At 54.0% G+C, this 26,895-nt stretch overlaps 8 protein-coding genes across 8 annotated transcripts; 3 read left to right on the plus strand and 5 right to left on the minus strand.

Annotated features, from left to right (window-relative positions):
• Positions 1-62: 62 nt before the first annotated feature.
• Positions 63-1,613, plus strand: BO80DRAFT_504197 (extracellular serine rich protein; the record flags this gene model as incomplete). The annotated part of the gene is made up of 3 exons (XM_025724411.1): positions 63-247; positions 344-476; positions 559-1,613. The coding sequence occupies exons 1-3, from the start codon at positions 167-169 to the stop codon at positions 1,611-1,613; spliced, it is 1,269 nt and encodes a 422-aa protein (XP_025572606.1). The 5' UTR covers positions 63-166.
• A 407-nt stretch (positions 1,614-2,020) lies between these two features.
• Positions 2,021-6,181, minus strand: BO80DRAFT_495732 (uncharacterized protein; the record flags this gene model as incomplete). Its single annotated transcript, XM_025723964.1, has 4 exons — positions 2,021-2,066; positions 2,104-3,185; positions 3,230-3,494; positions 3,831-6,181. 4 exons carry the CDS (start codon positions 6,179-6,181, stop codon positions 2,021-2,023), a joined length of 3,744 nt encoding a protein of 1,247 aa, XP_025572607.1.
• Positions 6,182-8,026: 1,845 nt separating this feature from the next.
• On the minus strand, positions 8,027-10,197 carry BO80DRAFT_495734 (cytochrome P450). Its single transcript, XM_025723965.1, has 5 exons — positions 9,849-10,197; positions 9,550-9,790; positions 9,385-9,503; positions 8,559-9,338; positions 8,027-8,501 (listed from the first exon to the last, which is right to left on the minus strand). The coding sequence occupies exons 1-5, from the start codon at positions 10,155-10,157 to the stop codon at positions 8,403-8,405; spliced, it is 1,548 nt and encodes a 515-aa protein (XP_025572608.1). The 5' UTR covers positions 10,158-10,197; the 3' UTR covers positions 8,027-8,402.
• A 581-nt stretch (positions 10,198-10,778) lies between these two features.
• On the minus strand, positions 10,779-11,971 carry BO80DRAFT_413035 (putative ubiquitin conjugating enzyme (UbcB)). The gene is made up of 3 exons (XM_025718038.1): positions 11,734-11,971; positions 11,521-11,637; positions 10,779-11,453 (listed from the first exon to the last, which is right to left on the minus strand). Exons 1-3 carry the CDS (start codon positions 11,758-11,760, stop codon positions 11,133-11,135), a joined length of 465 nt encoding a protein of 154 aa, XP_025572609.1. The 5' UTR covers positions 11,761-11,971; the 3' UTR covers positions 10,779-11,132.
• A 134-nt stretch (positions 11,972-12,105) lies between these two features.
• Positions 12,106-13,430, minus strand: BO80DRAFT_413040 (putative RTA1 domain protein). The gene is made up of 4 exons (XM_025718039.1): positions 13,320-13,430; positions 13,169-13,268; positions 12,970-13,119; positions 12,106-12,919 (listed from the first exon to the last, which is right to left on the minus strand). Exons 1-4 carry the CDS (start codon positions 13,342-13,344, stop codon positions 12,181-12,183), a joined length of 1,014 nt encoding a protein of 337 aa, XP_025572610.1. The 5' UTR covers positions 13,345-13,430; the 3' UTR covers positions 12,106-12,180.
• Positions 13,431-14,075: 645 nt separating this feature from the next.
• Positions 14,076-17,048, plus strand: BO80DRAFT_427579 (kinesin family protein). Its single transcript, XM_025720042.1, has 7 exons — positions 14,076-14,540; positions 14,596-14,868; positions 15,091-15,601; positions 15,648-15,775; positions 15,829-16,359; positions 16,409-16,469; positions 16,519-17,048. Exons 1-7 carry the CDS (start codon positions 14,175-14,177, stop codon positions 16,848-16,850), a joined length of 2,202 nt encoding a protein of 733 aa, XP_025572611.1. The 5' UTR covers positions 14,076-14,174; the 3' UTR covers positions 16,851-17,048.
• hir3 (putative transcriptional corepressor of histone genes (Hir3)) lies at positions 16,969-23,656 on the minus strand. The gene is made up of 4 exons (XM_025722830.1): positions 19,232-23,656; positions 18,960-19,182; positions 18,755-18,910; positions 16,969-18,704 (listed from the first exon to the last, which is right to left on the minus strand). The coding sequence occupies exons 1-4, from the start codon at positions 23,509-23,511 to the stop codon at positions 17,238-17,240; spliced, it is 6,126 nt and encodes a 2,041-aa protein (XP_025572612.1). The 5' UTR covers positions 23,512-23,656; the 3' UTR covers positions 16,969-17,237.
• Positions 23,657-23,846: 190 nt separating this feature from the next.
• Positions 23,847-26,812, plus strand: BO80DRAFT_165837 (ChAPs family protein). The gene is made up of 7 exons (XM_025713907.1): positions 23,847-24,019; positions 24,115-24,247; positions 24,328-24,452; positions 24,508-24,788; positions 24,841-25,754; positions 25,827-26,201; positions 26,287-26,812. The coding sequence occupies exons 1-7, from the start codon at positions 23,997-23,999 to the stop codon at positions 26,452-26,454; spliced, it is 2,019 nt and encodes a 672-aa protein (XP_025572613.1). The 5' UTR covers positions 23,847-23,996; the 3' UTR covers positions 26,455-26,812.
• Positions 26,813-26,895: the final 83 nt, after the last annotated feature.

The following is a 26,895-nucleotide window of genomic DNA, read 5'->3' on the forward strand; positions in this document are numbered from 1 at the left end:
AATTCTACAGGGATGGTGGTCGCCACAATCCCCGGAGTGTATCTATATAGACTGCCACAGTCGTCCATTACAATATCCCGCACCACCAGCAGACCTAGATATACACAGACACCAACACGCAGACCACAAAACCAAAAGAGAAAAGAACAGAGAAGAGAGAAGGAAGATGCACCCCCTCCTCCTCCTCTCCACGATATCCCTCGCCGCCGCAACAACCAACAAAGGCTTGGGATATTTGCAATGTGCGGTTCGTCTCCTTCCTTTCCCTACCTTGTCCTATTCTATTCTATCCTATCCTCTCAACCTAAGAATCATCCATACTAACGAGAGAGAATGAGAATAGTCCTCCATCGCCCGCACCTACCACACCACCGACTGTACCTCTCCCTCGGCCCTCGACTGTTTCTGTAATGCGCCATTCACCCCGGATTCTCTGGATCAGGAGACACTGGATAGTTGTGCGGAGGAGGGTGTTTGTATGTTCCTCCCTTCTTTCCCTTATTTCCCTAGGATTCATCAGTATCTGGAGGACATGAATATACTAAGAAGGATAAATAGCAACCGCCCAAATCCCCGAGTACATCTGCTCCGATAGCACCGTGCCCGTTCCCGCTAGAAAGGGGAGTAGTCCGATGATGCGCGTGGCGAGTCCGGATAGTGGTTCGGTGTCGACGTCTACTTCGACTTCGACTTCCAGTTCGAACTCCACCAGTGACAACAACAAGGACAAAACTAAAGACAAAACCAAAACCAAAGAAACCAACACAAACGCCACGCAAAAGTCCAATCTACGAACCGCCCCAATTCCCAATACCAACATGGACATGGACATGAATGAGATGAACGATATGACTATGAACCCAAAACGCGCCTACGCCCCAGACCCAGCGACCGATGCCTCCCCGGATACAGATATCGATACAGACATCACCAGAACCACCACAACCACCGACTCAGACTCATCCGCAGACTCAAACACCAACCCAAACCCCTCCGAAACCTCCCCCTCCCCCTCCCCCTCCCCCTCCCCAGAAACAACCACTCCCCCCATCCACCACGGCGTGCACATGACCGACGCTGCCAACGCCAACGTGGTGTATAAACTCTACACTGAGACGCGGACGGATTGTGCGTGTGATCTTCCGGGATATACGTCTCCGACGGCGACTAGCAACCCGGTGGGTGTGGATGTGGAGGGCGTGGATAGTTCTGCTAGTGCTACGCAGACTGGGACTGCGGATGCGGGGACGGTTACGGGGGTTAGTGATGGCACTACTTCGGGGGTTGCGGATGGTACTGCTACCGCTACCGCTAGTGGTACTGGTACTGGTACTGGTACTACGCCTACTAGTTCCGTCACCGATGTGGCGAGTGGGAGCTCCTCAGGTGTATTCTCCACAATCACCGCAACGTCAACATCGACAGTGCTTGGAAGTAATACGCCGGTGCCGACGGGGGTTGATGCATTGGGTGGTGACGATGATGTGGATTATGCAGATGGGGATGATGAGGGCGAGGAGGTGTTGTTTACGGGGGGTGCGATGGGACGGAAAGGGTCGATGGCTGGGGTATTGGGTGTGGTGGGGTTGGTTGGGGGGTGGATGGTGCTGTAGTTTTCGGTTGTCTATGGAGTTTTGCATGTTGTGTGGGGGGGGGGAAAGGAAGGTTATGAGGTTATGGCGGGTATGATGATGATTCATGTACGATGTCGGAAACTGATTATGTTGATTATAGTTGTTGTTTAGTTCTGATTATCCATGCTATTATTATCCCTTACAGCCTTCCTTCACACAATACACACCCTAATCCACCTGACAATCCCTCTGCAAGACTCACGCATGAATCCCCTCCTGCACCTTCGGATACAACTGCACCAAGCGATAATACATATCCGAATGCTGCTGCACCAAGACCTGCGGATCCCACGCCATCGCCGCAAACAACGTTTCAATCCCACTGCCCACAGGCGTCATAAAAATCTGACAAATCTGCAACCCCATAACAAACGCAAACGCCATAATCACCGCCGTAAAGTCCCCGTCCCGATTATACCCGGGGTTCGTGAACTGGAGATACAAATACGCCAGTAACGCACACACATACGACACGAACACCGAGCCCATGGTCAAGACGGGCCCCACGAGACAATCGTTCACCAGGGCGTCCACGCCGCGGTCTTTCATCATTTGCCAGGTATCTTTGGCGGCGGGGATGTAGGGTTTGCCGTAGAGGGCGATGTGGCAGAAGGCGTAGCGGTTGAAGAACGTGACGAGCCAGTCGAGGAGGGAGATGAAGCATCCTAGGATCCAGAACATGATGCTGCCGAGGAGACTGCCCTGGGCGGATTCTTGACGTTGGGCGACGGAACAGGCTTGTCGGAGCATGTTGATGATGGCGATGATGAGTGAGCCGAAGCTGATGCTCCCGAAGGAGTAGGTGGTGGCGCGGCGGAAGGCCCCCCGGGTGGCGCCGTGGGGCATGCCCTCCGGGGATTGGGAGAAGAAGTACCAGGAGCCGTAGATGCCCGCGATGGTCGTGTGGATGGTGTTTTTCAGCCACTCGCTGAACCAGTACATGGCGAAGGTGACGTAGACGACCAGCCCGATGACCCGGGCGGTGCTGCAGCCGCCGCCGCCGGAGCGACAGGCGGGATTGGTGCCGGTGCTGTCGGGTTCGTAGGCGACGTAGATGGAGACGAGGGTCACGGAGAACCAGGCGGCGAAGGCGACGGCGATGAGGCCGCCGAGGGTGCTGACGAGGAACATGTGGCCGTGGTGGCGGGAGATGTCGATGGAGACTTCCATCATGTAGGCGGTAAACGGGATGCGGGGGATCCAGCTGATGAAGCAGATGATGGCGAAGACGCCGAAGATGAGGAAGACGATGCCGCCGCCGTATTGTCCGCGGATGAGGTAGTAGATGGCGGTGCCGAGGGCGAAGACGATGTTCAGGATGCCGGTGACCCAGATGAAGAGCTTGGAGAAGTAGCGGGCGCCGAGGAAGTAGGCGTACGAGAAGGCGAGGGCGACGCAGAGGACGAAGATGAAGAGCACAAGGGTGTTGGTGTTGAGCGAAAAGTCATTGGACGAGTCGTAGATGCCACCCCCGCTGAAGCCTTTGTATTGCGCATACCGATGGATGGTCACGCCCGACACGGCAACGTAGCCCAGGAACACTGCGATGAGCTGACGAGTTAGCTGAAGTATGGCGGCCGTGCGAGAAGACTTACCAACAGTCCAGCCCAGATGTCATTGTACTTGGGTCGTTCGACTCGGAAAGCCTCGTCGAAGCCATACACGGCTTGGTTGTAGGTCGGCGGTGGGCCAGGCGGACCTGGAGGTCCCTGAGGCGGTCCCTGAGGCGGTCCCTGTGGCTTGGGCTCGGGACCCTGGTAGCTGCCATTGTACTGATTGGGAGCCGGTTGGCCTCGATGGTAGTAGGGCTGAGCGTTGTAAGGCTGAGGCTGGTCGCCTCCCGGGTTCGGGTGGTAATAACTGGACGCCTGGCCGCTCATGGTGTGATGGTGAGGTGAAGACGAGGAAGTTCAGGGTGAAAGAACCTGCGCAAGGGGGAAGATGTCGTTGGTTACACGCAGCCCGGCTCAAACACGTCATCGAGCTGATCTTAAACTCAATCCCTAAACCAGAAGAATCCGGTCCGGATTCTCGGTATGTACATGTAACATCGTCCGACCGACCACACGATGCGCGCCTCGGCCATTAACATTAAGTGCACTATGGTACAGGCATAACACGAATCAAACAAGCTGCTGGGGTATCAATAAAGCATCGCTCTCCTATCGAAATGCATGGTTTCGCATGTGCCGCCACGAATCCCCGATCTTGCGCTCCAGACCCGGAATGGGCGCCCGCGATCGACCGGGCCACTCGTCCGTCGCCGCCTGGATCTGGCCCTTGTTCCACGCCCGCGACCGTCGCATGTTCTCGTGCCGAACCGCCGCCCGTCGCGCCGCGCGCAGCTCGTCGATCCGGCCCTGGCCCACCCGGTGTCGTCGGATGAAGCAGTCGTCTAGCAGCGCGTTGGCGTCCAACAACTTCTTCGGCACCGCCTGCACCACCTGGAACACCTCCATCGGATCCGACACCGCCATGATCTCCCGCTCGCACGCCTTGAAGATGGCCAGCGACACCCGGAAGAACGTCTTGGACCCTTCGTAGAAGAACACGTCCCACACGCGCAGGGTCGTCTCCAAGGGCAACGTTCCGATGAACACCGACATCAGCCAGTTCGTTAGCCCCAGCGTGATGTCCGGTAAACGCGACGTCACCGTCAGCGCTGGAGCCCGCGAGCCGCCGCCGAGCCCGCTGCCCGCAATCTTGTTGTACACATGCGGCGATGTCTCCTTGAGCAGCACCATCAGAATCCACAGGTCGATGTTCGCACCCTCCAGACTGATCTCATGCGTGCTCGGCAGATACACGGAGCTGATGATGTGCAGCATCCAGAACGCCTTCTCTTCCGGCAGGAACAGAAGCAGCATCCCCGTGATGAAGTTGAGCGACTGCGTGTATCCTATCTGCGGGTTGTGCACCGCGAATGCATACAGCACCCGGCGCAGAGAGGTGATCATCTGTGTCTCGACCGTGACGGAACCATGCTTCAGGTTGCTGCTGCCAGCGCCAGCGCCAGCGCTGCCGAACTGATCGGTCGCCTCGGGTTTGAAGTGGATGTTATCCGGAAATGTCCGGTGCAGGTCCCGTTCAATGTGCTCCTTGTCGTCGTTACTCGGGGACTCCATCGCCTGCCGGACCAGCTGGTCGTAGAGCCCAGGGTTCCGGTTCAGGTGCTCGTATCCCCCGGCGTAGAAGAACCAGGCCGCACCTCGGTACTCCGACGGGATGCCCTTGCGCACGATACGCTTGACCTTGTTGGACTTGGGTGGGAAAGACATCGGGTCCGTGACCGGCAGGCGGTTCTCGCGGAGCAATTCCACCCACTTGGTTCTCCGGGTGGCTGCGAAGTCGGCGTAAGAGCTATGCCATGCCTCATATTGCTCCAACGTCACGTGGTGAGTCGCTTTCCGGAAGCCGTAGCGGTCACGAGGGCCGGTCCCTGGCAGCAAAGCCGGAGGCACGTCCCCGGGCAGGACCACCGTGGTTTCTTGCCGTTCACGCGAGGTGGGTGATTTTAATGATGGGGCGTCCATTGGCCGTTCCATTGGCTGTTCCGGTGGCTCTTCCGGCATTCCATCGCTGACATACTGTTCGCCCAAGGATCCTCGTACCGGAGCATCCAGCTCGGGGAGCGCCGGCACGGGCGGAAGATCATCGGTAGGATCCAAGTCGGGTGAGTGCTCGTCAGAAGTGTGACCGTCGTCAAAAGTCATTTCAGTGGGCGGACGTGGACTCCACGGCCTGGCTTTCTCATCATAAAAACCTCCGTCATCATACAGCCCCGGAGACCCGGGCTCTTCAGTCACATCGCTGAAGCCGTCCAGATACATGGAAATAGCATCCTCCACACTCATGCCGCCATCCTTCTCATATGGACCGTCGGGTGTGTCAGGGGACAGGTCGGTGATCGAGCTACTCTTGGTAAGGACGCTGCTGCGCTCCGTGCCGCTCGCGTGCTCAATGCTGGACCGCGACGTCATGGCGGAGTTAACACTGGAGCGGAGTGCATCCTGCCCGTGCGCGTCTACATAGCTCCCGGGAGGCACGATGCGAGGCAATGGCAATCCATACGAGTCATCCCGGTACCGTTCCCGGGAGGGTTGGGGTCTAGGACGCCGGCTGTGCAATTTAGAGGTGGACATGGAGATGCGCAGTCCTGGTGCGCCCGGTGGCGTCTTGCGAGGAGGTGGACGCTCCATCTCAGGCTCTCTTGGAGCATATGCTCGGCGCGTGGGTGACACAGGGAATGTGGGGGTCCGGAGGGCGGGTTTGCGGATCACGAACTCATCGTCATCGTGGAGCGGCGAGGGGGAGCGCCAGGGCTCTGCCACTTGAAAGGGAGGCTGAAGTCGCGGGGATCGAGGCACGGGGGGTGGGGGACGTTGAGAAGGAGGAGGGCGAACGCCGTCGGCGGTCGAGGGGCGCGGAAAGGGAGGATTCAGTCTCAAAGGATCCAGGCGGGGAGGGTTCGGGATCCTGCGACGGCTGGGGATATCATGCGCGCCTGCAAGGGGCGGATATCCAAAGTCTCCATTTCCTGTGACCATGGCCACGAGATGATAAGCCCCAGTTCCCGCTGGACATTTGTCGATGGATGAAGAAGAGGTGTACAGTCGAGGACCGGTCAGGGGGGGGGGGGGCGGATGGTTGTAGATAAGGCTGGCTGAGGAATTGGGAAATGAAGAGAAAAAAGAAAGGAAATAAGCGCTGCAAAGGCCGTCTGGGCAGGTGAACGAGTGAAGAGGGCGAGTTGGCCCGACAGGCGCGAAGTGAAACGAGCGGAGGAAAGAAAACGAGCGGTTTAACAATAGTAATAGTCACCCCGGCAGCCCACGATGCAGCAGTCCATCAGCCAGTCTCACGATCCTGCCAGAGGGTCAATTCCAGACTTGCTCTCATGGCGGATCAGAAGAAGAAGAGAAGAAGAAAGAAAAGGACGACGAAGAAAAGACTGAGCCGAAAGGGAAAAGGGGAAAACGCTGCGGGCCTCGATCGAGTCTAGCGCGGTCGATTTTCCGTTGAAGTCGCGAGCCTTGGGTTTTTTTGGTTACGGCGGACCCTGTCCGGTTCCCATTTTCACCGCTAATTTCAGGTACCGTATCTGCTTTACCACTGCCAATACACACAGGGTTTCAGCCAGGCGCCAGGATGAGATCAGTCGACGGAGGGCGTTTGAGGTTGATGATGATGGTGTGGTGGACAGAAAAAAGGTACCTCCTCGAGTCTGACCTACGGTGAGACGATACATCGGTCGTACTTCCATTGCATCTAATAATGGCTTTGATTGTTCTCACCCGACGGTTACACAACGGTTGCATGTTGATCTTCACGCTGAAAGCCAGTCAGGCTTTCCGCTCCTCTAGAAGATACCTAGTATATACATATACTATACTACACATATCTACTACCGTGTATGCACAGGCTCCACGGAGATGCCTCCTCCGTCGAACTTTCGTCCATGACAGGTCACTGCATGTCGCCATGGCAGCTGCATCCGCCGTGACGTTATGTACGGAGCTGGACACCCCCTGCCATTGGGCCCGCCCCGTCCCGTCTGGAGACGGATGGATGCATTGCATATACAGTACGGAGTACCGTTGGAGAATGAGCTAATGAGCGATCCCTCAAGTTGCCTGGGCAGTTGGCAGCGATCCGATCCAACGGCCATGACGACGGGGGTGTTCCTTGGTACGGAAAGCGAAAAAACCGGTTGGGTGCAATACCCAGTACCGGGCGGAGTCGGTTTCAGCTGCCCCTAGTCGGGTCCCACCCGCCGAAGCGCCAAGGTTCGATTCGCTCGACAGCTGCTTGCCGTTTTAGTTCGTCGTCAATCTGTTTTATCCCTTCTTGGGGGGGTGATTCTGACGGGGTCCACCGTTGTGGCTTCCGAGTAAGACCGGCTGCGATGTCTCTGCCCTCCCAAACTCTTTGCTCCTAACCAGCAGCGCTTTTCTTCCGTATCATTTGGCTGCTTCCTTCGGGGTTCGCGCGCCCTCACCTGATTCTAGCGGGGCTCGATCGTCCCGTGATGCGGCCGCGCCCCACCGGCACCTACTGCTTCGGGAACTTTTCCCTAAACCTAATTCGATAAAGTTTGATGCTCCAGGCAGTAAGGCACCGTATCGCTTCACTTTATCGCCAACCGAAAGGCAACCAGGCTTTGGCTCGGCCGTCATTCGGCTCATATCTGATCTATCGCGTCCCAGCGGTGCATGCGCCTCCTCTTTGGATATGGGCGGGGTGGATGGATCTCGCGCATGCGTGGCTTGGTTCCCAAATTTGGATCCTAAGAGACTTTCGCTAACGCGAGACACTTGACACGGCGGTGCTATGCGTTCTGACCCAGCCTTGCTGGCTGCCAGAAAGTAATGAGGTACTACGGAGTACACAGTTGGGATGTCAACGAAGCCGACGATGCGCTTGATGATCCCTGATCGGTAGTAATCAACCCTCATTGATTAGCCTAGTGCGTCCCGAATGGGATAATGCCATCCAATGGTGGGTCCCCTGCGCGTCATGGCAATGACGAACGTGTTCTCGTCCAGGAAATATAGTCTCAGAAGCGGCACACTCGAGATTACATGGCTCCCCATCCGCTGCTGCCCGTGTGGCTCAATCGGACTCCAATAGGGATGATGCCAAGTTCCCTTCTGTCCAGACGTTGGGCTTGACCTTCGCTGCCTTGCAGATTGCAGGTTTTTGCCAACCGAGCCTGGTTCGGATCCCTGGGAAGACTGGACAAAGAGTCCCACCTCATTTCCGAGTTAATTATTGTGCCGTTCGTGTCACTTTCACGTTCATCTTTTTCTGTCGCACGAACCATGCATTGACCACCTCCCACTCGGCTTCCGGCTCTGTCAATTCAACCTGATTTTACACATCAGCCAGCGTCCACAAACCGCAATGTCGAGAATGAGCACATACCTCGTACGCCAAGAGCAAAGACGGGATCAGTTTGTACATCTCCAACAAACTGATATTCTTACCAATGCAGGTCCGGGGGCCAGCCCCAAACGTCAGTGTCGCCCCTAGCATATTCTGCCTGCGCGCTTGGAACTCCGTTTCAGATTCGCCGTTACCCCGCAGCCAACGCTCAGGGATGAACCTGTCCACCTCCTGGCCAAAAACTGCATGGCGATGGATGATCCACGGGTTGACGCCTACAATCGTTCCTGCCGGGAGGAAGGGACCGTTTGGCAATTGGAGGCCTTCCGCAGGGACCACCCTCTCCAGCAGGAGCCCTACGGCCGGGTGCAGACGGAGAGCCTCCTTGATGACGGCATCCAGGTAGGGGAGCTCCTGGCTTTGTTTCCACGATACCGGAACGGTTATCGTTCCGGCTTGGAGCGCGCTCCGCAGCTCCTCCCGAAGCTTGCCCCATACCTCGCGATTCTTCAAAGTGTAGTATAGAACGGCTCGGAGGGAGATGGCGGTGGTGTCTGACCCTGCATTTACGTTGCTGACCGTATAGGCAAATACCCGGGTATCGTCGACAATATTGGGGTGAGTTGTCTTGGCCTCGAGGAAGCGAGTCAAGAAATCTTTTTGACGTCGGGGCGTATTTGGTCTACTATCGGATTGAGACAGTCGCTCATGCATGCGATCGCGCGCAAAACGTGCAATAGCCCCAGTGGAGCCGCCCCGGATGAGCTGCCAGAGAGGGTTCTTTTGCAGGACATTGTCTAGCCAGGGCATCTGGCCAATCTGACATGCTGTCAGCTTAGATGAGATAACGCCGCATGGGGCCTACCTTTCCAGCATAATCGAGTGTCTTCTCCAACGACGCGATGATCCCTTCCACATCGTGGCCCTGCTCCAGGAAGCCCAGCTGTTTGCTAAAGGTCATTTCGCCAATGACATCGAACGCGTCTGTGCATGTCAGTCGCCTGCTGTCACAGAGCGTGAAACAACTTACAGTATTGCAGCCATATCGCGATATCAAACGCCTCGTTCTTCTCCGCAAACTCGTCCAACCGCCCAAACAATGTCCGCGTGGTACTGTCGACAAACGGCTCGAACTCGGCGACCGTACTCATCGAATACGCCGCCGACACGGGTCGTTTGATCTTGGCATGAAAATCCTCATCGGTCGTTGTGAAGAGGGTCTGTGTTGGCTTGCCTTTTGCAAGCTGCTGCTGCACACGATAAAAGCCGGTCTATACACCACCTATTAGCCCACAGTCCTAAACCCTCAAAACAACACCAGGAAGATACCTTCTGATACCCTTTATTAATCCCATAAATCACCTTTGCCGCATCCACATTCGCCACACTCACAACCTGCGGCCCCAACCGCACATACTCCCCATACTCCCGATGCAACCGATCTAGCGTAACCTCGGGTCTTCCCCGCGCGACATCCACAAACCGCCAGACATTCGATATCTTGGCCAGAAACGGGCCGGGAATCCTGACTACCCCCGGGGTGAAGTAATTCCTCGTGAAATGTACGATCACCAACGTCAAAGCTATTTCGATGATATGGGCTGAAAGAAACGTGATGACATGGGAGAGGATCGCCATGTTGCCTGCACTCGTCCTTTGTCCGTTTCAAGCGGAAAGCAATTCCGGATCATTAATCAATCGAGAGTAAGGAAGCATGTCAGCTATAGGGACCCCTCCCACTTTTATATCTATCCATCCATCTATCAACCTATCACTTGACCTATTAATCCATCCATCGGTTCTCCGCACCACAGAGCGGAAATCTTCCCGGTTTGTCCTTGTTTTAAGGCGGCGGCGGGACTAGACGATTATAACCGAGGCTGCTGCAGCCTACGGTTGGGGGCCCAAAAATGGACTGCGTTATGAGTGGTGCTTGTTGTATTAGGATGCATAGGATGGTTATCCTCGGTTGAATGGGGTTTAGTTAGGTTCGGAAATCATGTGCACTGTTCAGAGGGGACGGGGGCAAATATGTAGATGAGCGGAGATGATTGGGATTGGGCGGATAGTCATACTTCATTTGGTGGGGGTTCTAGATCGGGTTGGTGGGGTTGTTGTAGAGGGTACTACTACTAGTAGTAGTGGTCACTAGGTAGGTACCTCTTGCTAGACTATTGTTTGTTTTTGGTAGAGTACTTTGTTACATGCTCTCTTTGTCCAATGAGATGTTCGCTACGGAGTACGGAGTATCAGTCATATCCTCGGCATCCGCTTCATGAATGCTAATCAGCAACAGCAACGTGTCTCAGCTCTTTCATGAAAATAGAACGCAGCCAGAGATGCTATAACTAACGCGCGAATGCTTATGCTACCAACCAAGGTATATCTATTTTCGTATCCTTTGCCTGCCTGCCCGCCATGATGAAGCCATGCTAACAATCTTTAATGCACATGCAACATGCAAGTGTAAACCGCAGCCACGTTCCTCGTATAGTCATCTAGCCAGCTTTGTCACCCGTAGCCCCGTACTTCCATGCCCCGAATCCACACGGTAGAACTAGAGCACCTCCTATCCCCCTCCCCAAGCCAGTATAGCCCAGCCCAGCCAGCCCATCACGAATCAACCGCATACTTGCGCGTCCACTCCTTCGCCACCTCCTCATACCGCTTCCGATCATTCTTATACTGCTCCGCGATCCGTCCCTCGACAGCATCATCCGGCATAGGTTCCGCGAGTAGTTGCCGCGCGAACTGCAACACCGCCTGGATCCGCGAACTGGGTTTCCATTCGTCGGCGCGGAGCATCCCCAGACACATGCTGCCCTTGTCGTCGTTGGTTACGTTGGGGTGGTAGATCTTCGTTTTGAAGGATACGGTGGGTGGTTTGAAGGGGTATTCGGTGGGGAGGGTGAGGTTGAGGAGGAATTTGCCGTTCTGGATTACCATAAGGTGGATGGGTTGTTAGTGGGGGGTTGTTTGCTGGTAGGTGGTGGTGACTCACGTAGTAGGGTGATCCTTCAGGACCGTCCATGTAGATGTGCCATGTATAGAGGTTGGATTCGTCGGCGAGTTTGACTAGGATGCCCTCGGGGGGTGATTCGACGAGCTCGGCGAGTTCCTGTGAGTCATGGGGTGTGAGTCAATTGTGGTCTGGTCTGTTGGGTATGGGGGGAGATGGTGTAGGGTATGATGGTATATGCTCTATGTTGCATACCTTGGCTATCCGCTTCTGGCTGCCCATGATGATGTAGTTGGCTTAGAAACTGAGGGATTGTGGGTGGGAAGAAGAGCGGGGTAAGGAGTCGAGGGGTTCGTGGCGGACCGGAGAGGGGCTATTGCGAGACGAAAAGAAGGCCAAGCATCAACCGTACGGAGAATTTAAGCCCTGCTCTCTGGATGTCTGTCGGTGATGGTGGCTGATGTTGGAGGAGGAAAGGAGGAGGAGCTGAGCTGCGCTGCGCTGGGCCTCGAAGCTCCTTTGGCATGGCGGGGCGGGTCAGGCGGGGCGGAGGATCGGCCGCAGTGGAAGACGTCAGCGTCGCTTACTTCCTTTGCTTTCACGCGGAATACCATTCTCATTCTGAAACCACCATCTATATACATAGTTTGAACAGGAGAAAGCCGAACTAATCCGCTGAACCCAGATAATTCATTGCTCACGTTACACAGGAGACGTTCCAGGTGCCTCCTTCTTTGGGTTGTGGGCTGTCCCAACTTCCCAGTACTTCTCCTTCCGGCCCCGGTTCTTAATGAGACCAGCGATGTCAAAAGGATCAAACACGGTCAGGATGACCGGTCGATGGTCATCGTAACCTGGTCCTTCAATCTCCGTGAACCCGTCTGTCGCCAGGTAGATCTTGTTGGAGCGTGGAAGCCACCGCATCGGATGAAAGATATTCAACAAGCTGGTGTTGCAGTACATCACAGCAGCCTCAAACACCCAGAAGAACCATTCATCCTTGAGGATAGGATTGATATTGTCCCCGCTCCATACGTTGAGGCCTGCAGCGCTAAAGTATTCCACGGTCCGGTAAATCGTCCGCACGGTAATGAGAGCGCAGCTGCAGTACAGCACAGTCAAGGCACGTTTGAGCTTGGTGTTTAGGACACCACCACGGTGGCAGTTGTACTGGAATCTGGAAGCAAGGGCCACAAATGCTACCATCAGCACAAGTTGCAGGATCAGTGCTGCTTTGAGCAGTGCTTCGCCCGTTTCTCTTTTACTTTCGGTCGCCCCGGAATTAGCGACCAGCGCAGCCCCGTTACCGGTGATGGCCTCGATCACCGCTCCCACAGCAATGAAGGTGGTGAAGACCCGGCCAGGATGAATCGGCGAGTGGTACGGGATGTAGTAGAGAATGCGGCCCAGGATGAAGTAGTTGGCTCCCTCGTAGACGGGTCTAGGCATGGATTAGCAAGGACATCGACATCTCACATCAGCAGTACTTACGGTCCAGCTAACAGCAGGACAGTGCTCGCAATATAAACCCCCACGTTGTCCCACTGCCCGAAGGCGCCGATGATACGCAGCACAAATCCTGCTGTGAAGAGAAGAGCCGACCAGGGAAGGAGTCCTGTCACTTTCCAGGACTTATACATGCTGCAACCAATTAGATATTGCTTTGGGAGATACTCGGGCGCATACATACAAGCACTGGTACGTGTGTAACATGCCGGAGACGGCAAATAAGATGGCAAAGGAAATGGGTGCCCCTTGAGTGGGGGCATAGTACCAGAGGCTGCCCTCTTCTTCTTGGGGTTAGTATATATCGAATGGCTCATGGACTTGGAAATGCATACGATAGGGTGATCTCGTCTCGAGCATGGTTGCGCGCCCAATCTGAATGTTTGAGAGAAGATATTTGGCTACAGCAATCGTCTTGAGATCAGTTGATGAAGATGTTTAGCTCGAATATGTTCTTACGCTTTGCTGCATTTTCGTAGAGCTCTGAGAATTTATGTACTGCTGCTACATCTTGATCTTTGGCTGTGAAGCACAAGCGAAAACGAGCATACCGTTTTGGGCAAGCGCCTGATCACAGGCTTGAACCTTGGGAATCAAGCCTCTCTGGATCTGCCAATCCAGGGCCGCAACTCTAACGTGAGATGTACATTTGACTACGCCCTGTGGAGACTCCGTACCAGCAACAGAGACCCTGAATAATTTGCACGGCCCCATCAATGATGGCTATAGCTGATCATCACCTCAACCCCAACGTTTGAGCAGTTGACTGGGCCATGAGGCTGCCAGGCTGGTTGCAGCTGCTGGACTGGTCAAGTTGGACCCTGAACAACAGCGAATAAGCGCCAAGACGAAGCGAATACGAGCCAGGCTGAGTCGGGCAACACAGTGGGCCGGCGGCTCGTATCGGTCAGCCAGTGAGAAACCACCAGTTGATGCCGCAACTTGGTGCCTACTTCTCCAGGCACCATACGGCTTACCTCATCTGAGACCAGTTGTCAGGACAACACTGGCACCAACCCAAAGGGGCAAAGTCAACATAACCGGAAGGTGATTGCTGGCCTGGACTCTCGCCTTCTCCAGCTTCGATCGTGCTTCGATCGGACGCCATATCGCCAAAAGACAGTCGACAACTCACCCGACCCCAGCTTGTTCAATCGAATGTGAACAGCCCACGTGGATAGCTTGCCATCATGAGCTCCACCAAGTCCTCCCCAGCATCCCTGTTCCAGGTCTACCTCCGCCTGCGGCCGCCTATGGCCCAGCATGTCGAGGAACAGGCCGAGCGATGCTTGACAGTTGAGCCTCCAGAGACAAAATTCATTGTTGAAGATGACCTCGCAACACCAGCCCCCTTCTCGACTCATATCACCCTGCAGCCCCCCTCCGACTCCAGGAAGCGTGCGGTTGAAAGGTTCGGCTTCACCAAGGTGTTTGAAGAGTCGGCTTCCCAGCTGGATGTCTTCCATGGCACGGAGCTGGAGTCTATGGTTCGCGGGGTGCTGCTTGAAGGCAGAGACGGCCTGATCGCGACGTTGGGAGTGACGGGTAGCGGGAAGGTCTGGTATACCGCAACACTGTGGATGAATATCTGCTGACGAGGATGACCTGCAGAGCCATACAATCTTGGGCTCAAAATTCCAGCGAGGAATTACACAGATGAGTCTTGACGTGATTTTCAGATCTTTGGCCTCGACAATCCGACCACCCGACAGTTCCATCAGCCCCCTTCTTCTGTCCACCGTGGCCGCCTCAGACGTTTCCGAATCCCAGATGTTCACAGCGCAGACCTTCCTCGAGGCGGTTTATGGTGACCCGGCCGACCGTGGAAGGAATTCGAGAGCCCAAACCCCAATGAGCACTGGAAGAGCCAACACCCCTATGACGGTATGGTGCCCTCCCCTCAAGAACCCATTATAAGGCACCGCACGGTTTTCCCCCGTGGCAACCACCTATACTGGACCCTGTCCCAAGATATACAGTGGATCGCCCTCAAGATCAAGCTACATCAATCCCCTTATCATGCATCCCTGTTTGAGAGAAAGGCTGAAGCAGAAGTGGCCCGTTTCTGGAATACCTCGCGCTAATACGTTATCTTATACTATACAGGAGCCGACACCTGCCATCATCTTCCCTCGTCGCAATATGCCCCAACGTCCTGGCAATTCGCCCCGCTCGCCCGATGTCAGCCACCTTACAATGGAGCTAAATCCTCATTCCGAATATGTCGTGCTGGTGTCCATGTATGAAGTTTACAATGACCGCATCTTCGATTTGCTGTCGCCTGCTGTAGCACCTGGCCAGGGAAGCGCTATGTCCCGTCAAGGGGGAAATGCACAAAAGGATCGACGAAAGGCACTGTTCTTCAAGTCCACGGAAGGCTCCCCGGATCGCAAGGTCGTCGCAGGACTGCGCAAGATTGCGTGCAACACCTACGAAGAAGCGTTGTCAGTGCTTGAGGTTGGCCTTACTGAGCGCAAGGTCACAGGAACTGGTGCCAACAGCGTCAGCTCCCGTAGTCATGGATTCTTCTGCTTAGAGGTCAAGAGAAGAATGCGCAATAAGAGAACTGGCGAAGAAACGTGGATCGGCAACACTCTCACAGTGGCTGATCTTGCGGGTGGGTGATGGTCCCTCACTTGCTGTGGCCAAGCTAATATTAGTAGGTTCCGAGCGCGCGCGAACGGCCAAGACAGCTGGCTCGACTCTGGCCGAGGCCGGCAAGATCAACGAGAGCTTAATGTATCTGGGGCAGTGTCTACAGATGCAGAGTGACATTCAAGACGGACACAAGGTATGTGCCAAAATTCTCGGATGCCGATCATCGGGTCTTGTTGACACAAATAGGCGGCTATGGTTCCGTTCAGGCAATGCAAGCTTACAGAGCTACTTTTCTCGAATTCTTTCCCATCATCCAACCAGACCTCGGGTCATAACCGTCACCCACAAAAGGCCATCATGATTGTGACTGCCGACCCCATGGGTGACTACAATGCTACCTCACAAATCCTACGCTACTCGGCATTGGCTCGCGAAGTTGCCGTGCCTAGAGCCCCCTCGATTGCCGAATCTATCTTGTCTAGCACACTAGGGTCTCGTCATGGATCTGCCAGTGGCCGCAATACCCCCAGCCCGAGCGCGAATGAAGAGCTCGAGAAAGCGGCCGTAGAGATCGCGAGACTGACCACCGAGACAGAATCTCTCGCCGTAAAGCTTGCTGAAGAGGAAATTCTTCGGGCCGACCTCGAGATGAGATTAAAGGCAAGCGAAGAGAGATGTATCGTGATTGAACAAGAGGTGCGCGAGGAATGCTGGAATGAGATGGATGAGCGAATGGAGGAGGAGAGAAAGAGATGGCAGAGTGCCTGGGACCAGCAGGTACGACCATTCGGCCACTCCATCAAAAATCTTACTAATACCAACATAGGCTGGCTTCAACGACGAGCATCTGGACAAGAAGATCGAAATCGTGTCCCGAGGATTCCAAAGTAAGTTTCATTCCTTCCTTCCACCCATTATTACTAACAATCCATCCAGTCCACGAAGATCCCAAGCCATCATCTGATGAACGGATCGAAGACCTTGAGTTTGAAAACGACCAGCTTCGCAGCAAAATCGCCGCTTTAGAGCGCGAGCTGATGTGTCGATCTCCTACCAAGGGTTCCAGGTCAAAGAATACCCTCGGGACGTCTCGCAATTCCAACATCCTTGGACGCGAAAGTGACATCGAGGGCGCACTCAAACGTATGGATCAGTTGAAGCTTGCGGACAGCATGTTCTCTCCAGTCCCCCAGGCCAGTTCCCCGGGAAAGAGGCAGAGAAAGATGGCAACTCGGAAATGGGACCTTGCCCCTGAGGAAGACATCTAAGTCTTCACAGGCATCTCTCCTCTTTCATTCTCTTTTGTGATTTCCGCAGGATACCTTTATTGGGCATGATCATGGGGTGTTTTCTTTATGGACGGAAACGGTGTCTTGGGTGTTTTGGCTGATTATTCCGGGGATACCATTACTTCATGTTGATAATAATAATAATTTCTATGGTACATGCATGATTCACACTTGCATCCGCCTTACAAAAGCCCAGACGCAAGTATTCCCGAAACGCCTGCCGTTTGCTTACATCCCGAACAACATCACCACATTGCCCCTAACACAAAATTCGAAAGCATGTCATCTCGAACATGGTATTGGTTAATACCCAGCCCAGCCAGCTGACCGGATTTAATGATCCATCGCACAGTAGGCAAGGCTCGTCTACGATTCCATTGGCTCCGGTTCAGAGCCATTGTCGCTTTCCTGGTCCGTCCCCGGAATCTCGGGCTGCTCGGCATCATCGTCGACATCGTCGTCGTTTTCGTCACCCTCACCGTCTTCGCCATCCGGTAGTCCTTCCATCTCGACGGTGTCATTTCCTTCGCCATCGTCTTCTAGGTCTCCCTCGCCCTCATCGTCACCTTCGCCTTCACCCTCGCCCTCGCCCTCCATCTCTTCGTCACCACCAGCTTCATTCTCATCCTCGCCTTCCAGGTCATCGTCCTCACCATCTGCAACGTCTTCGGCCTCTTCGACCATGGTCTCGCCTTCGCCTTCGATCAGCTCAGTGTCGCCCTCTCGATCCCCTTCTTCTTCCATATCACCTGCCATTTCGTGTGTCCCTTCTACTTCCGACTCGGGGTCCATTGACCCCCGATCATCAAGGTTCGGGAACAGTAGCTTGCGTTCGGTCGTCAGCTTGGATAGTTTCTCGTCATCGATTTCGCTGAGCTCGCTCTCATCATCGGCACTGTCGTGTAAGCTGTTCGGAATGTCGCTCTGTTGTCCGGACCCGAGTTCTTCGGTCACCGGTTCAAGCAGATCAGGTTTAATCGGCTTGGGAGCGGAAGTTGGAGCAGCCTCGGAAGTGTTGGCTTGTTCGGCTTCTGTACTGGCAGGGGCCTTGGCGGTGAGTACGCGCGGGGCGACTTTACGGTTGACGATGGTCTCGGCTCGCTTTTGGACATCGCGTCGTGCGATGCCCTTTGTACGGCCGCGGGGGGCGGGCGCCTCGGACGCTGGGGCCGAGGTCGGAGGAGTAGGGGTGTCGGCGGCGCCGTCACTGCCCATCAAAAGGTGATCGACCTTCATCTTCTCCTTGTTTTCCTCGTTGGCCTGTTCGATAACTTGCGGCATGTTAATTTCATACAGCCGGGCATAGAGATCGGCAATGAGATCTTCGAGTAGCGCGACCTTCATCAGATTATTGTTCAGCTTTTTCAGCTCGATGGCGTCTCGAAGCAGTTCGAGAAGAGATGGACTATCAAGCGCTAGTTGCAAAAGTCCTTCTAGGCGGGCCGTGTTGGCGACGAATTCTTCCCAGCCAATGGGCTTGAAGACACCCTCTTCATGTCCCTCGCTAATATGGCCAGCTCTTCTAATCACCCTGGCATAGGTGAGGGAGGCATCTTCCCAGAGCTTGCCGTGATTGATAAAGTCTCCCTGCTTCTTCCGGACTCGGCGCAGTAATTGGTCGAGGTTGACTCGATCATCAAGCTGGTCGAGAAGACTGACAAAGAAGTATGCATAGCGGGTGGTGTAGACGAAATGTCGACCAGGGCGCTCAAACTCAGGCCTCCAGACCTGGATTGTCATTGTCTTGGTGAATATTTGTTGGGTAAGCTCGTTCTTCGCGGCTGCCGCTGCCGCTGCGGAGTCCTTGTCATCATCGTAAATGACGTGTGCAGCCTAGAGATGGTAAGCCGTTGTTCGAGATGATAGGTGGTAGATATGCATACCCTGACAGCCATACGATGATGCCAATTCGACTTATCCGCACTCTTCAGGTTTCGAAGCACATCAAGGATGTATCTCTTCCAAGCTGTCTGGTCTTCTGGGGGTTGCACTTTGCGAGCCCAGGGAGTTGCTAGGAGCGTTTTGCTCCCCTCAGCAGCCTAGGGGAGATTAGCCAGGCTACAAACGTTTGGGGAAAGAAACGCCTACCGTTAAATCGCCGCGATGCACAAGCTTATGCACTATGGAGACCAGCTTATAATGAGGTTCAAAAATAGGATCCGAGCGAGAGTCCTTCCGTTGCGGAAGCGCATCAATGGCATCGAGCAGCGAGTCCAGGACAACGTCAACATCGATTCGTTTGAAAGCACCTCTGACAGATTCATCACAGCTGTACATCTTCCACAGACATTTGCTCAGCATGTAATGGGTCCTAAGTCATTGTTAGCTTGACACCGTCATGCCGGGAAGTAGCAACATACATCCAGTTCTTGGGTTTGTCAACAAGGGCACGCCTAAGTAGATAGCTTGCAAGATTCCAGACAGAGTATAGCTTCATCTCTTTGAAGGGCCTTCCCTCATACATCCGCTGGCTTTCCTTGTTGCTGAAGTGCCGCGTGAAATCAGCTAGGCTGAAGGCCCCCATTGAAAGTGGCGCACGGGAAGAGGAGTATAGGCGAATACCGAAATCCGTGAACAGATCCGAAAGCATGGCGCGAGTCTCGAGAGTTGGGGCTGAATGTTTGATCGCCGTTGCAATGGCCATGGAATAGCAGTGGATTGCGTTGCGCTGCCAAGTGACCAGCTCCATCCGATTGTTATTGATCTTGTCGGCGGACCAGGTAATGTCTTCCTCTAGCTTTGAGTCATACGTCTGAGCAAGTCGGTACCAGGTCTCCCATCTTGATGTTCCATGTTCCAAATCTTGTCTAAACCATGTGATGGCATCATCAAGATCCGTAGTCGGTACAGGGTTCAGGCGCTTCTGGGAGCGGAACTTGGTCAAAGCCGCATGGCCCAGAAGGAAATACCAGCCGTTCCGAGCGATAACCGCACTTTCAGCAGGTACGGGGATCAATGGGAGGTCTGCAACGCCCTGAATGGCACGAAAAATCCCCGAAGGGTTGATTGGAGACTTCAGATATGCCGTGATGATCCGCTTGTTGTATGATAGCGGAGGTGACGACTTTGTAGTACCGATGGCCTGCTGCATCTTGTCAATGGTAGATTTGAGCTCTGACTTTGACAGGTCTTTGATGTTCATCTTCTTAGCCTGCCTCATGACAAAGTCCACCATGACGATAGCTGTGGAACGATCAAGCTTCTCGGGAGGACATCCATGGTCATATAATAGACCGTCGACCGGCGACAGCTTGATACCGTAGATGTCGTACAGGATCTGACAGATATCCAGCTCGACGTCCTGTTTCACATCTAGAGTGAAAATTTCGGACCTGACCAGTTTGAGGAATTGCTTGTGAGAGAATCGGCACATCCTGCGAATACCGAGTGCATTATGAACGGATCGTAAATAATGTATACGATCTTCCAAAGGGGTGTCGAAAGCCTCCTGATTCTGAGTGATGGCTTCTTTTATTAGCGTGTATTGCAGGATCCAGCAACGGACCTGCATCTCACGTAGCTTGTCCTTGAGGCTTTCCAGGGATTTCGCCAATGCCCCTCGGAGATCCGGGCCTGAGAGTTTTCCCACACGAACCAAATCCTCGTACAATGCAAAGCTATGCAGAAGTTTTGTCAGGTGAGCCACTGCGGACATAGACGACTTTAGATGCTCCATGTCAAAGCATTCGTATGCTTTGTCGGATTCGTGCAAGATGGTTGTAACAGCCTTGTTCAAGATACTGTCAAGTGATTTCAGCCACCTGAGCAGGGTGATTTGTCGGTGTTCATTGGGTTCCTCGAGATGTGCTGGACTCTGGAGTTCTCTCAAGATTGTTTCGATACTGCGCAGATAGCAAGAAACTACCTTGGGGGGATACTCGATCTTTTTGTACGCATCTTGCAGCCTCCTCCAGAGGAAAAGTCTCAGGCTGGCATCTCCGCGATCCAAGAAAGAGCCCATTTCGCGGAGCTGCGAAGCCGATTGTTCGGATTCTTCTTCATCGAGACCTTCCTGTACGAATTGAACAGAGGAAGGTTCCAGGATAGGCTCAATGGTTTCGATTAGGCCGACAGGATCATCGGACGTCGGGTTAAAGATTCTCATAAAGAAGTCCATCGACTTCAACTTCGAGATCTCTTGGTCAACAGCCTCCGAAGACAGCTCCGGCATGACTGCATTGTTCACAAGGCTGATCACTGGATTTTTAAGCGATGCCAAGAAAAACTTCAGTTCTTGGAGACAAAGCAGTACGTGCTCTCTCTGGATATCTCTAGCCATGTTGGAATGGAACGTGGATGCCCAAATGTGACGAAAAACGACTCTTTCTCGGGCACTGCTAGGAGAGCTGTAGTCGAGGAAGTGAGTAAGCGATGTTCGTGCGAGTAAGCACCATCTTTCCAAACGATCTCGCTGCATAAGTCTGGTCCGGCCGTCCACCTCACTATTTGGATTATTGATGGATGCATATATGTCGAGATGCAGCTCGAATAGTGTTTGAAGCATCTCCAGCTCCGCGAAGTGTTGAAGGGTGTATGTGAACGGGGTCTCGGAACCACTGGACAGAATCCGGTTCTCAAGCTCATCGATCTGTTCGCGCATGTGCTTGTAGATGTGTTCGTCTTCACGCAGTAGAAGTTGCACCACTGTTTCTTTCAAGGCATCCGGCCACTGGTAAAGAGTATACGCCGACTCCAGGACCGGCCAGTCCGGGGGTACCATGTCATCGGTCGCACATCTCGCAAAGTCCGGCATTAGAAGCGTTTTAAGCCAGCAAAGGGAGACTTCATGCACATGAAACCATCCATTATTTACCGTCCTGAGGAACATGTATAGTTCATCTTCTCCGGAGAGGACCTGCTTCATGCCTAATTTTCTGGTCGACTTCCTAGAGTGTTCTAGGAAAATCGCAAGTCCAGATTTACCCATACCTCGAATATCCTGAAGTGTGGAAAGGTTATCCGGCTGGTGCATGACTTGTGATTTAGCTTCGTCCCAATTTCTCATAATATCCATTAGATCCCGGGCTAGCAGGTGTCCTGTGTCCCCAGGAGGAATGGCATTTGCGGAGTCATTGCTTTCGTTGGTAGAGCAAACTTGCTTTCTCAAATCATCGATGACTCCCAAATCTTCCACCCCAAGCTTCGATAGCAAAGAACCCGCAGTACCAAATAACCATTCGTCGGCTTGAGTAAACCCTTCAAGACGGTCCTCATAGTACTTGTTCAAATCAAGAGTGACCTCTTCGGCTTGAAATGAAACATCCTCAGTAGCTTCACGAAGACGGGTTCTCCTCGCTTTCGCTCGTATACGGTCTGCCTGGTCCTCCGTTACAGCCGAAGCAGACGATCGTTTTCGTCCACTCAGATGCGGCTTCAAATCCGCCTCTTCAGCATTTGCAGTTTCCTGTTGATTACCGGGATTGTGGGGCTGAGTCGACTGGATCTCTAGCGATTCCATGAGCTGCTTTTCGGCGCGCTGGTCGATAGATGAATGGTCATCGATTTGCTCCACAACGGCATCGGGACATTCGGACTTCACAGTCGGTTGGGTTTCTTCAGACATGGTAACATCCTGCTGTTGACTCGATTTGATATCGTTTACCAGTGTATTCGAGGCTCGACGTTGAGATCCTATAGCCCTCATCTCAGGACTAAGAGCTGGCAAAGATATACCGATCGAAGTTCCGGGCCTAGTCTCCGAAGCACCTAGGTCTTCTTCAACAAGCCTTTGGAGTATGGACTTGCCGACAGCTGCCCATGTGGGGCTCACAGGCTTGATCTCATGACGAGATCCCCGTAAAGCCAGAGGGTTCTTCGACGGATTCGTGTCCTCTAGATCCAATGGAAGAATGGGGAGGTAAGGATAAGGATCTGCCTGGCGTTGCAGGAATTTGAGAAGAGCCCTCTTTGGCTTTTTCAATGGGACCTGAGCCAAGGAGAGTCTATCAAGCAGCGATCGTAGCACCCCGCGCAGGCGCTCCTCGGCAAAGGTCTCTTCTAGTCCTAACTGCTCTGTCCGAACCTCTAGGCGGTTGTCGTCGTCTGCAAGTACGCTTTCGAGACAGTATCGTGTTAGTCGGTAGCTTTGCAAAGCACTACAAAGTCTTGCGCTCTGTCTCCAGAGGTTCAGATCCGAGTCGTCGCGCTCCAGGGCCTCTGCGAACGACGTCAAAGCTGCACTTGTTTTTTCGGTGACTTGCGTCTGAGATTCTCCAGCACCAGGTGACTTGGAAGCGCCCTGTAGGGATGCGCGCAACGCATCCAGGACGTACTGCCCATGGTTCTTATAAGACAGGTAGATAGTTTGCATCAAAGTGCTCGAAGTGGAGTCACTGATATCAAACTCCGCGAGGGCTTGTGCCGCACCAGCACCTGCCGCGTCATCATACTGGAGTTCGGGATCCTGGAAGGCATTTCGCTTATAGTCGGAAATTGACTCTGGATATTTGAATATTTCGGATTCCAGTAGAGCATCATATGCTTCCGCGGCTTGAGCATAGAACTGCGGACCCTGAGAATGAAGCTTCAAGGCATTTTGATAAAGCTTCAGGGCCTCTTCGATCTGGATTTCCTTGGTGTCATCGACCTCCTCTTCGACCGCCTCGTCTGGTTCAATATTCAACGCCACCCAGCTGGACATAATGCCGGTTAATTCAGGGCGCAACGAGCTCCCTGGCAGCGGTAGTGAATCCGGGCCTGCTCGACCACATCTCAGGACCAACGAGAAGGAGCCCCGTACCTAAGGGAAAGCCCGACCTGGACGGTTTGGCGTGGAGATGGGAAAGAATTTAAGCAAGAACTTTCCTAGGAAGCACGGGGAACACTCCGCTGGCAGCTCCCGCGGTCTAGAGCCCGTGACCGACACGCGTTGCGCGGGCGGGAATTGCCCAAAGGGGCAAAGGCGGTGCCGGGGTGCCTGGGGCCCGGTCTGTGCCTGAGGAAGCGGCCAGGCATTCATCGATCGCCGCCATCCGTCACGAACGACCGGCGAGCCAGCGACCCTGCGCTCTCTGCTGCGCCTCTTGTCTTCGCTTCTCCCGATCGTGGATGCGCCTTTTGCTCCCGATATTACTTGGTCTACCCCCGTGACCTCTTCTGAGTTCCTGTCTGCGCTCTGCCAGCGCCATGGTCGCGCCAGCTGTTCCCGAGTATGCCTTCCCCTCGTTTACGTGTTCTGTGACTTGCTATCCAATGCATTGGGGCCCACTATCATTGCCTGTGACTGACCCCTGAGTGTAATCAGGATCTATGAGGAGGAGGACAACATCTACGCCGCCGTCGATGCACGCTCCGAGTCCCTCCAAAATCTCCGGGAATTAGGTCCGCCCGACTTGGTTTATCTGGTCAAGCAACCAAAAACCAACGCCCACCAACAGGTACGTCGTCGCTGGAACTGCGCGCACGCTGGACAATGTGATGATAGTGGCTAATTCAATTGTCCCTGGGACGGATACAGACCGGAGTCTATCACCATGTCACCGGCGTCGATGCCTCTTCCTCCGCCAGTTTAGCCGCCTATGTAAATACGCTCACCTTCTCCCCGCTGGACAAAACACACAAAGTGGTTTCGGGAATCTATTGGTTAGAATACCGGCCGGGAGAGTCTATGATCACAGAAATGTTAATGGATAAACAGCTGCTACAATGCCTTCTCCCACCTGGACATGCGTGTCGAGGTCAAAATCCCCGGTACGCTGGAAAGCTACTGCATCGATGAACGCGGAGATAAGCGAGTTGCGACAGAAGCCCTTTGGCTGGAGACTTTCCTGTGCGGTATCCTGCGAGCCTATTCGTACGCGGACAATGGAGGCGGCGATGCGATCAGAAAGATCGTTGGGGTGCGTCGGTTCAACCCGGTGACGAATACCGAGATGGAGCACAAGTTCCTGGATGCTGCGGAGAGACTCTTCTTCTTGGGTGCGCTTCCATGCTCAAATGCCACACCCTTGATGCTGATATCGTTTTATAGGCAGACAGCTCAGCTCGGATCCCGAAACACAAGTCCCGAATACTGTCAGTAACCACCTTACGTCAGGCCTTCTGAAGTACATCCAAACAACAGGACGTTACACCTCCGGTATCAACCTTTTTGAGAAGCTTCGCACACGAGATGTAGAGGTCTCGTCACTCCTCGCCAGGGTCCTCGTCATGGCGGACGAGGAAGTCCAAGCGGTGCGATTGATGTTCGACGCCTTGCAAGATGTTCCCATGGACTATGCCTTGCTTGACTGCCAGGCCGCCTTCTGTCAGAGCAAAGGCGAGGGAGAGATGGCTTTGGAGTGCGCGAAGCGGGCCGTGACCGCTGCACCCAGCGAATTCAGCACCTGGGCACGTCTGGCCGAGGTTTACGTCGGTCTCGAGCAATGGGACCTGGCCTTACTAACCCTCAACTCTTGCCCCATGTTCACGTACCAGGACAAGGACACACCGCGCATGCCCCAGCCATCCCGTATCATGCTTCCCATCCTCGCTGAGAGTATGCTGGACGAGATCGACGAGGGACAGCCGAAGCAGGGCGATCCCCATGACTACGTCCACCCGTCTCTGCGGAGGCTCCACGCCGCTTCCTACCAGGGAACCTTCCTCAAGGCGTACAACCTCCTCACCAAGATTGCGGCTGCAATCGGTTGGGATCAACTCCTGAAAATCCGCAGTGAAGTGTTTGTCATGGAAGAGGAATACCGCGTCGAACGCCAGCAATCCACTTCGAAACCTACACCCTCGTCCGCCAGCATCTCGGACGGACCCAATGGAAACAACGAGCAGGAGAATGGTACGACCCCCGAGGGCGCCACAAACGGCACCGAGGAGGAACCAGAGCACTCCATTGAGAAGCCAGAGCAATCAATGGCATCGGAAGTCGTCAAGTCTGGCAACGAAGACGTAAGTCCATCCACCATTCATCTCACATCTAGGGCTCCCCATCCATACTAACGTTTCCCTCCCCCCCTCCAGCCCGACCCCTCACACTCAGCCTACACACAGTTCCGCAACAAGCGCCTGTGCGAGAGATGGCTCGACAACCTATTCATGGTCCTCTACGAAGACCTCCGCATATACACCATCTGGCGCACCGAAATGGCCCAGTACCGGCAACAAGCCATCGAGTATAAGAAATCCGCGACGGAGTGGGAAATCCTCGGCGAGTTAGCTGAGCGCCTGCATCACTTCGACGAGGGCATCGAAGCCTATCAGCACTGCCTGACCATCCGCTTCTCCCCCAAAGCCATGCGGGGTATTCTCAAGTTGTACGAGAAGAAGAATGACACGAGAGGAATGCTAGGCGCCTTGATCCGTCTTATCGCTTGGCAGTATCGCTGGTACTCCGAGGTATGTCCCGGCCCCCTTTCCCCCCCTCCCCCCTCAGGAATTCCAGCAAATCAACTAACACAAACCCACCCACCCACCAATCTAGTTCTCTCCCGACCTCCTCTTCCTGATCCGCAAACTCATCGAAGACGAAGGCGCCGTCAAGGTCCGCAGTATCGTCCAGGCCACCAATCTCCCCCAACCGGTCCTGGACCTCACCCACCAATACTGCCAATTGTGTGCTACATTCCGCAGCAGCGGCAGTGACGGCTAGATCCCTGATTAGTGATCCCAGACAAAGAAACCCTTCCTCTGCAACCTGACCTATCTAGGTGGGAGGTCGTAATTGAGTGATTGGTTTTCTTTTCTTCTCTCCCATATTCCAGATAGAGATAGAGATCAAAGAAAAGGGCTTGTGGGAGCGAGAAAATGTAAAAGGTTGATAGGAACGGGGCGAGGACCAGCTCACTTATACTTTGACGCGTCTGCTACTCACCTATTTCTTACTACTTCTTACATGTTCCTTGGATTTGTCCTACTTCTATCTGTTTGAGTACGGGGTTCGTTTCTTACCTTATTTTTATCTTCCCTTTTTCTTTATTTCCTTCATGTGATCTTATTTTTATCTTCTTTCTGCTGTTTCCTTTCTTATCAAAGCTTTATCATTAATACCCTGATTGAAGTTGATGCTCTTGAGCATGGAGCGATCTTCCTC

Source organism: Aspergillus ibericus (genome assembly GCF_003184845.1).
Source record: "Aspergillus ibericus CBS 121593 unplaced genomic scaffold BO80scaffold_37, whole genome shotgun sequence".
NCBI classification, from domain to species: domain Eukaryota; kingdom Fungi; phylum Ascomycota; class Eurotiomycetes; order Eurotiales; family Aspergillaceae; genus Aspergillus; species Aspergillus ibericus.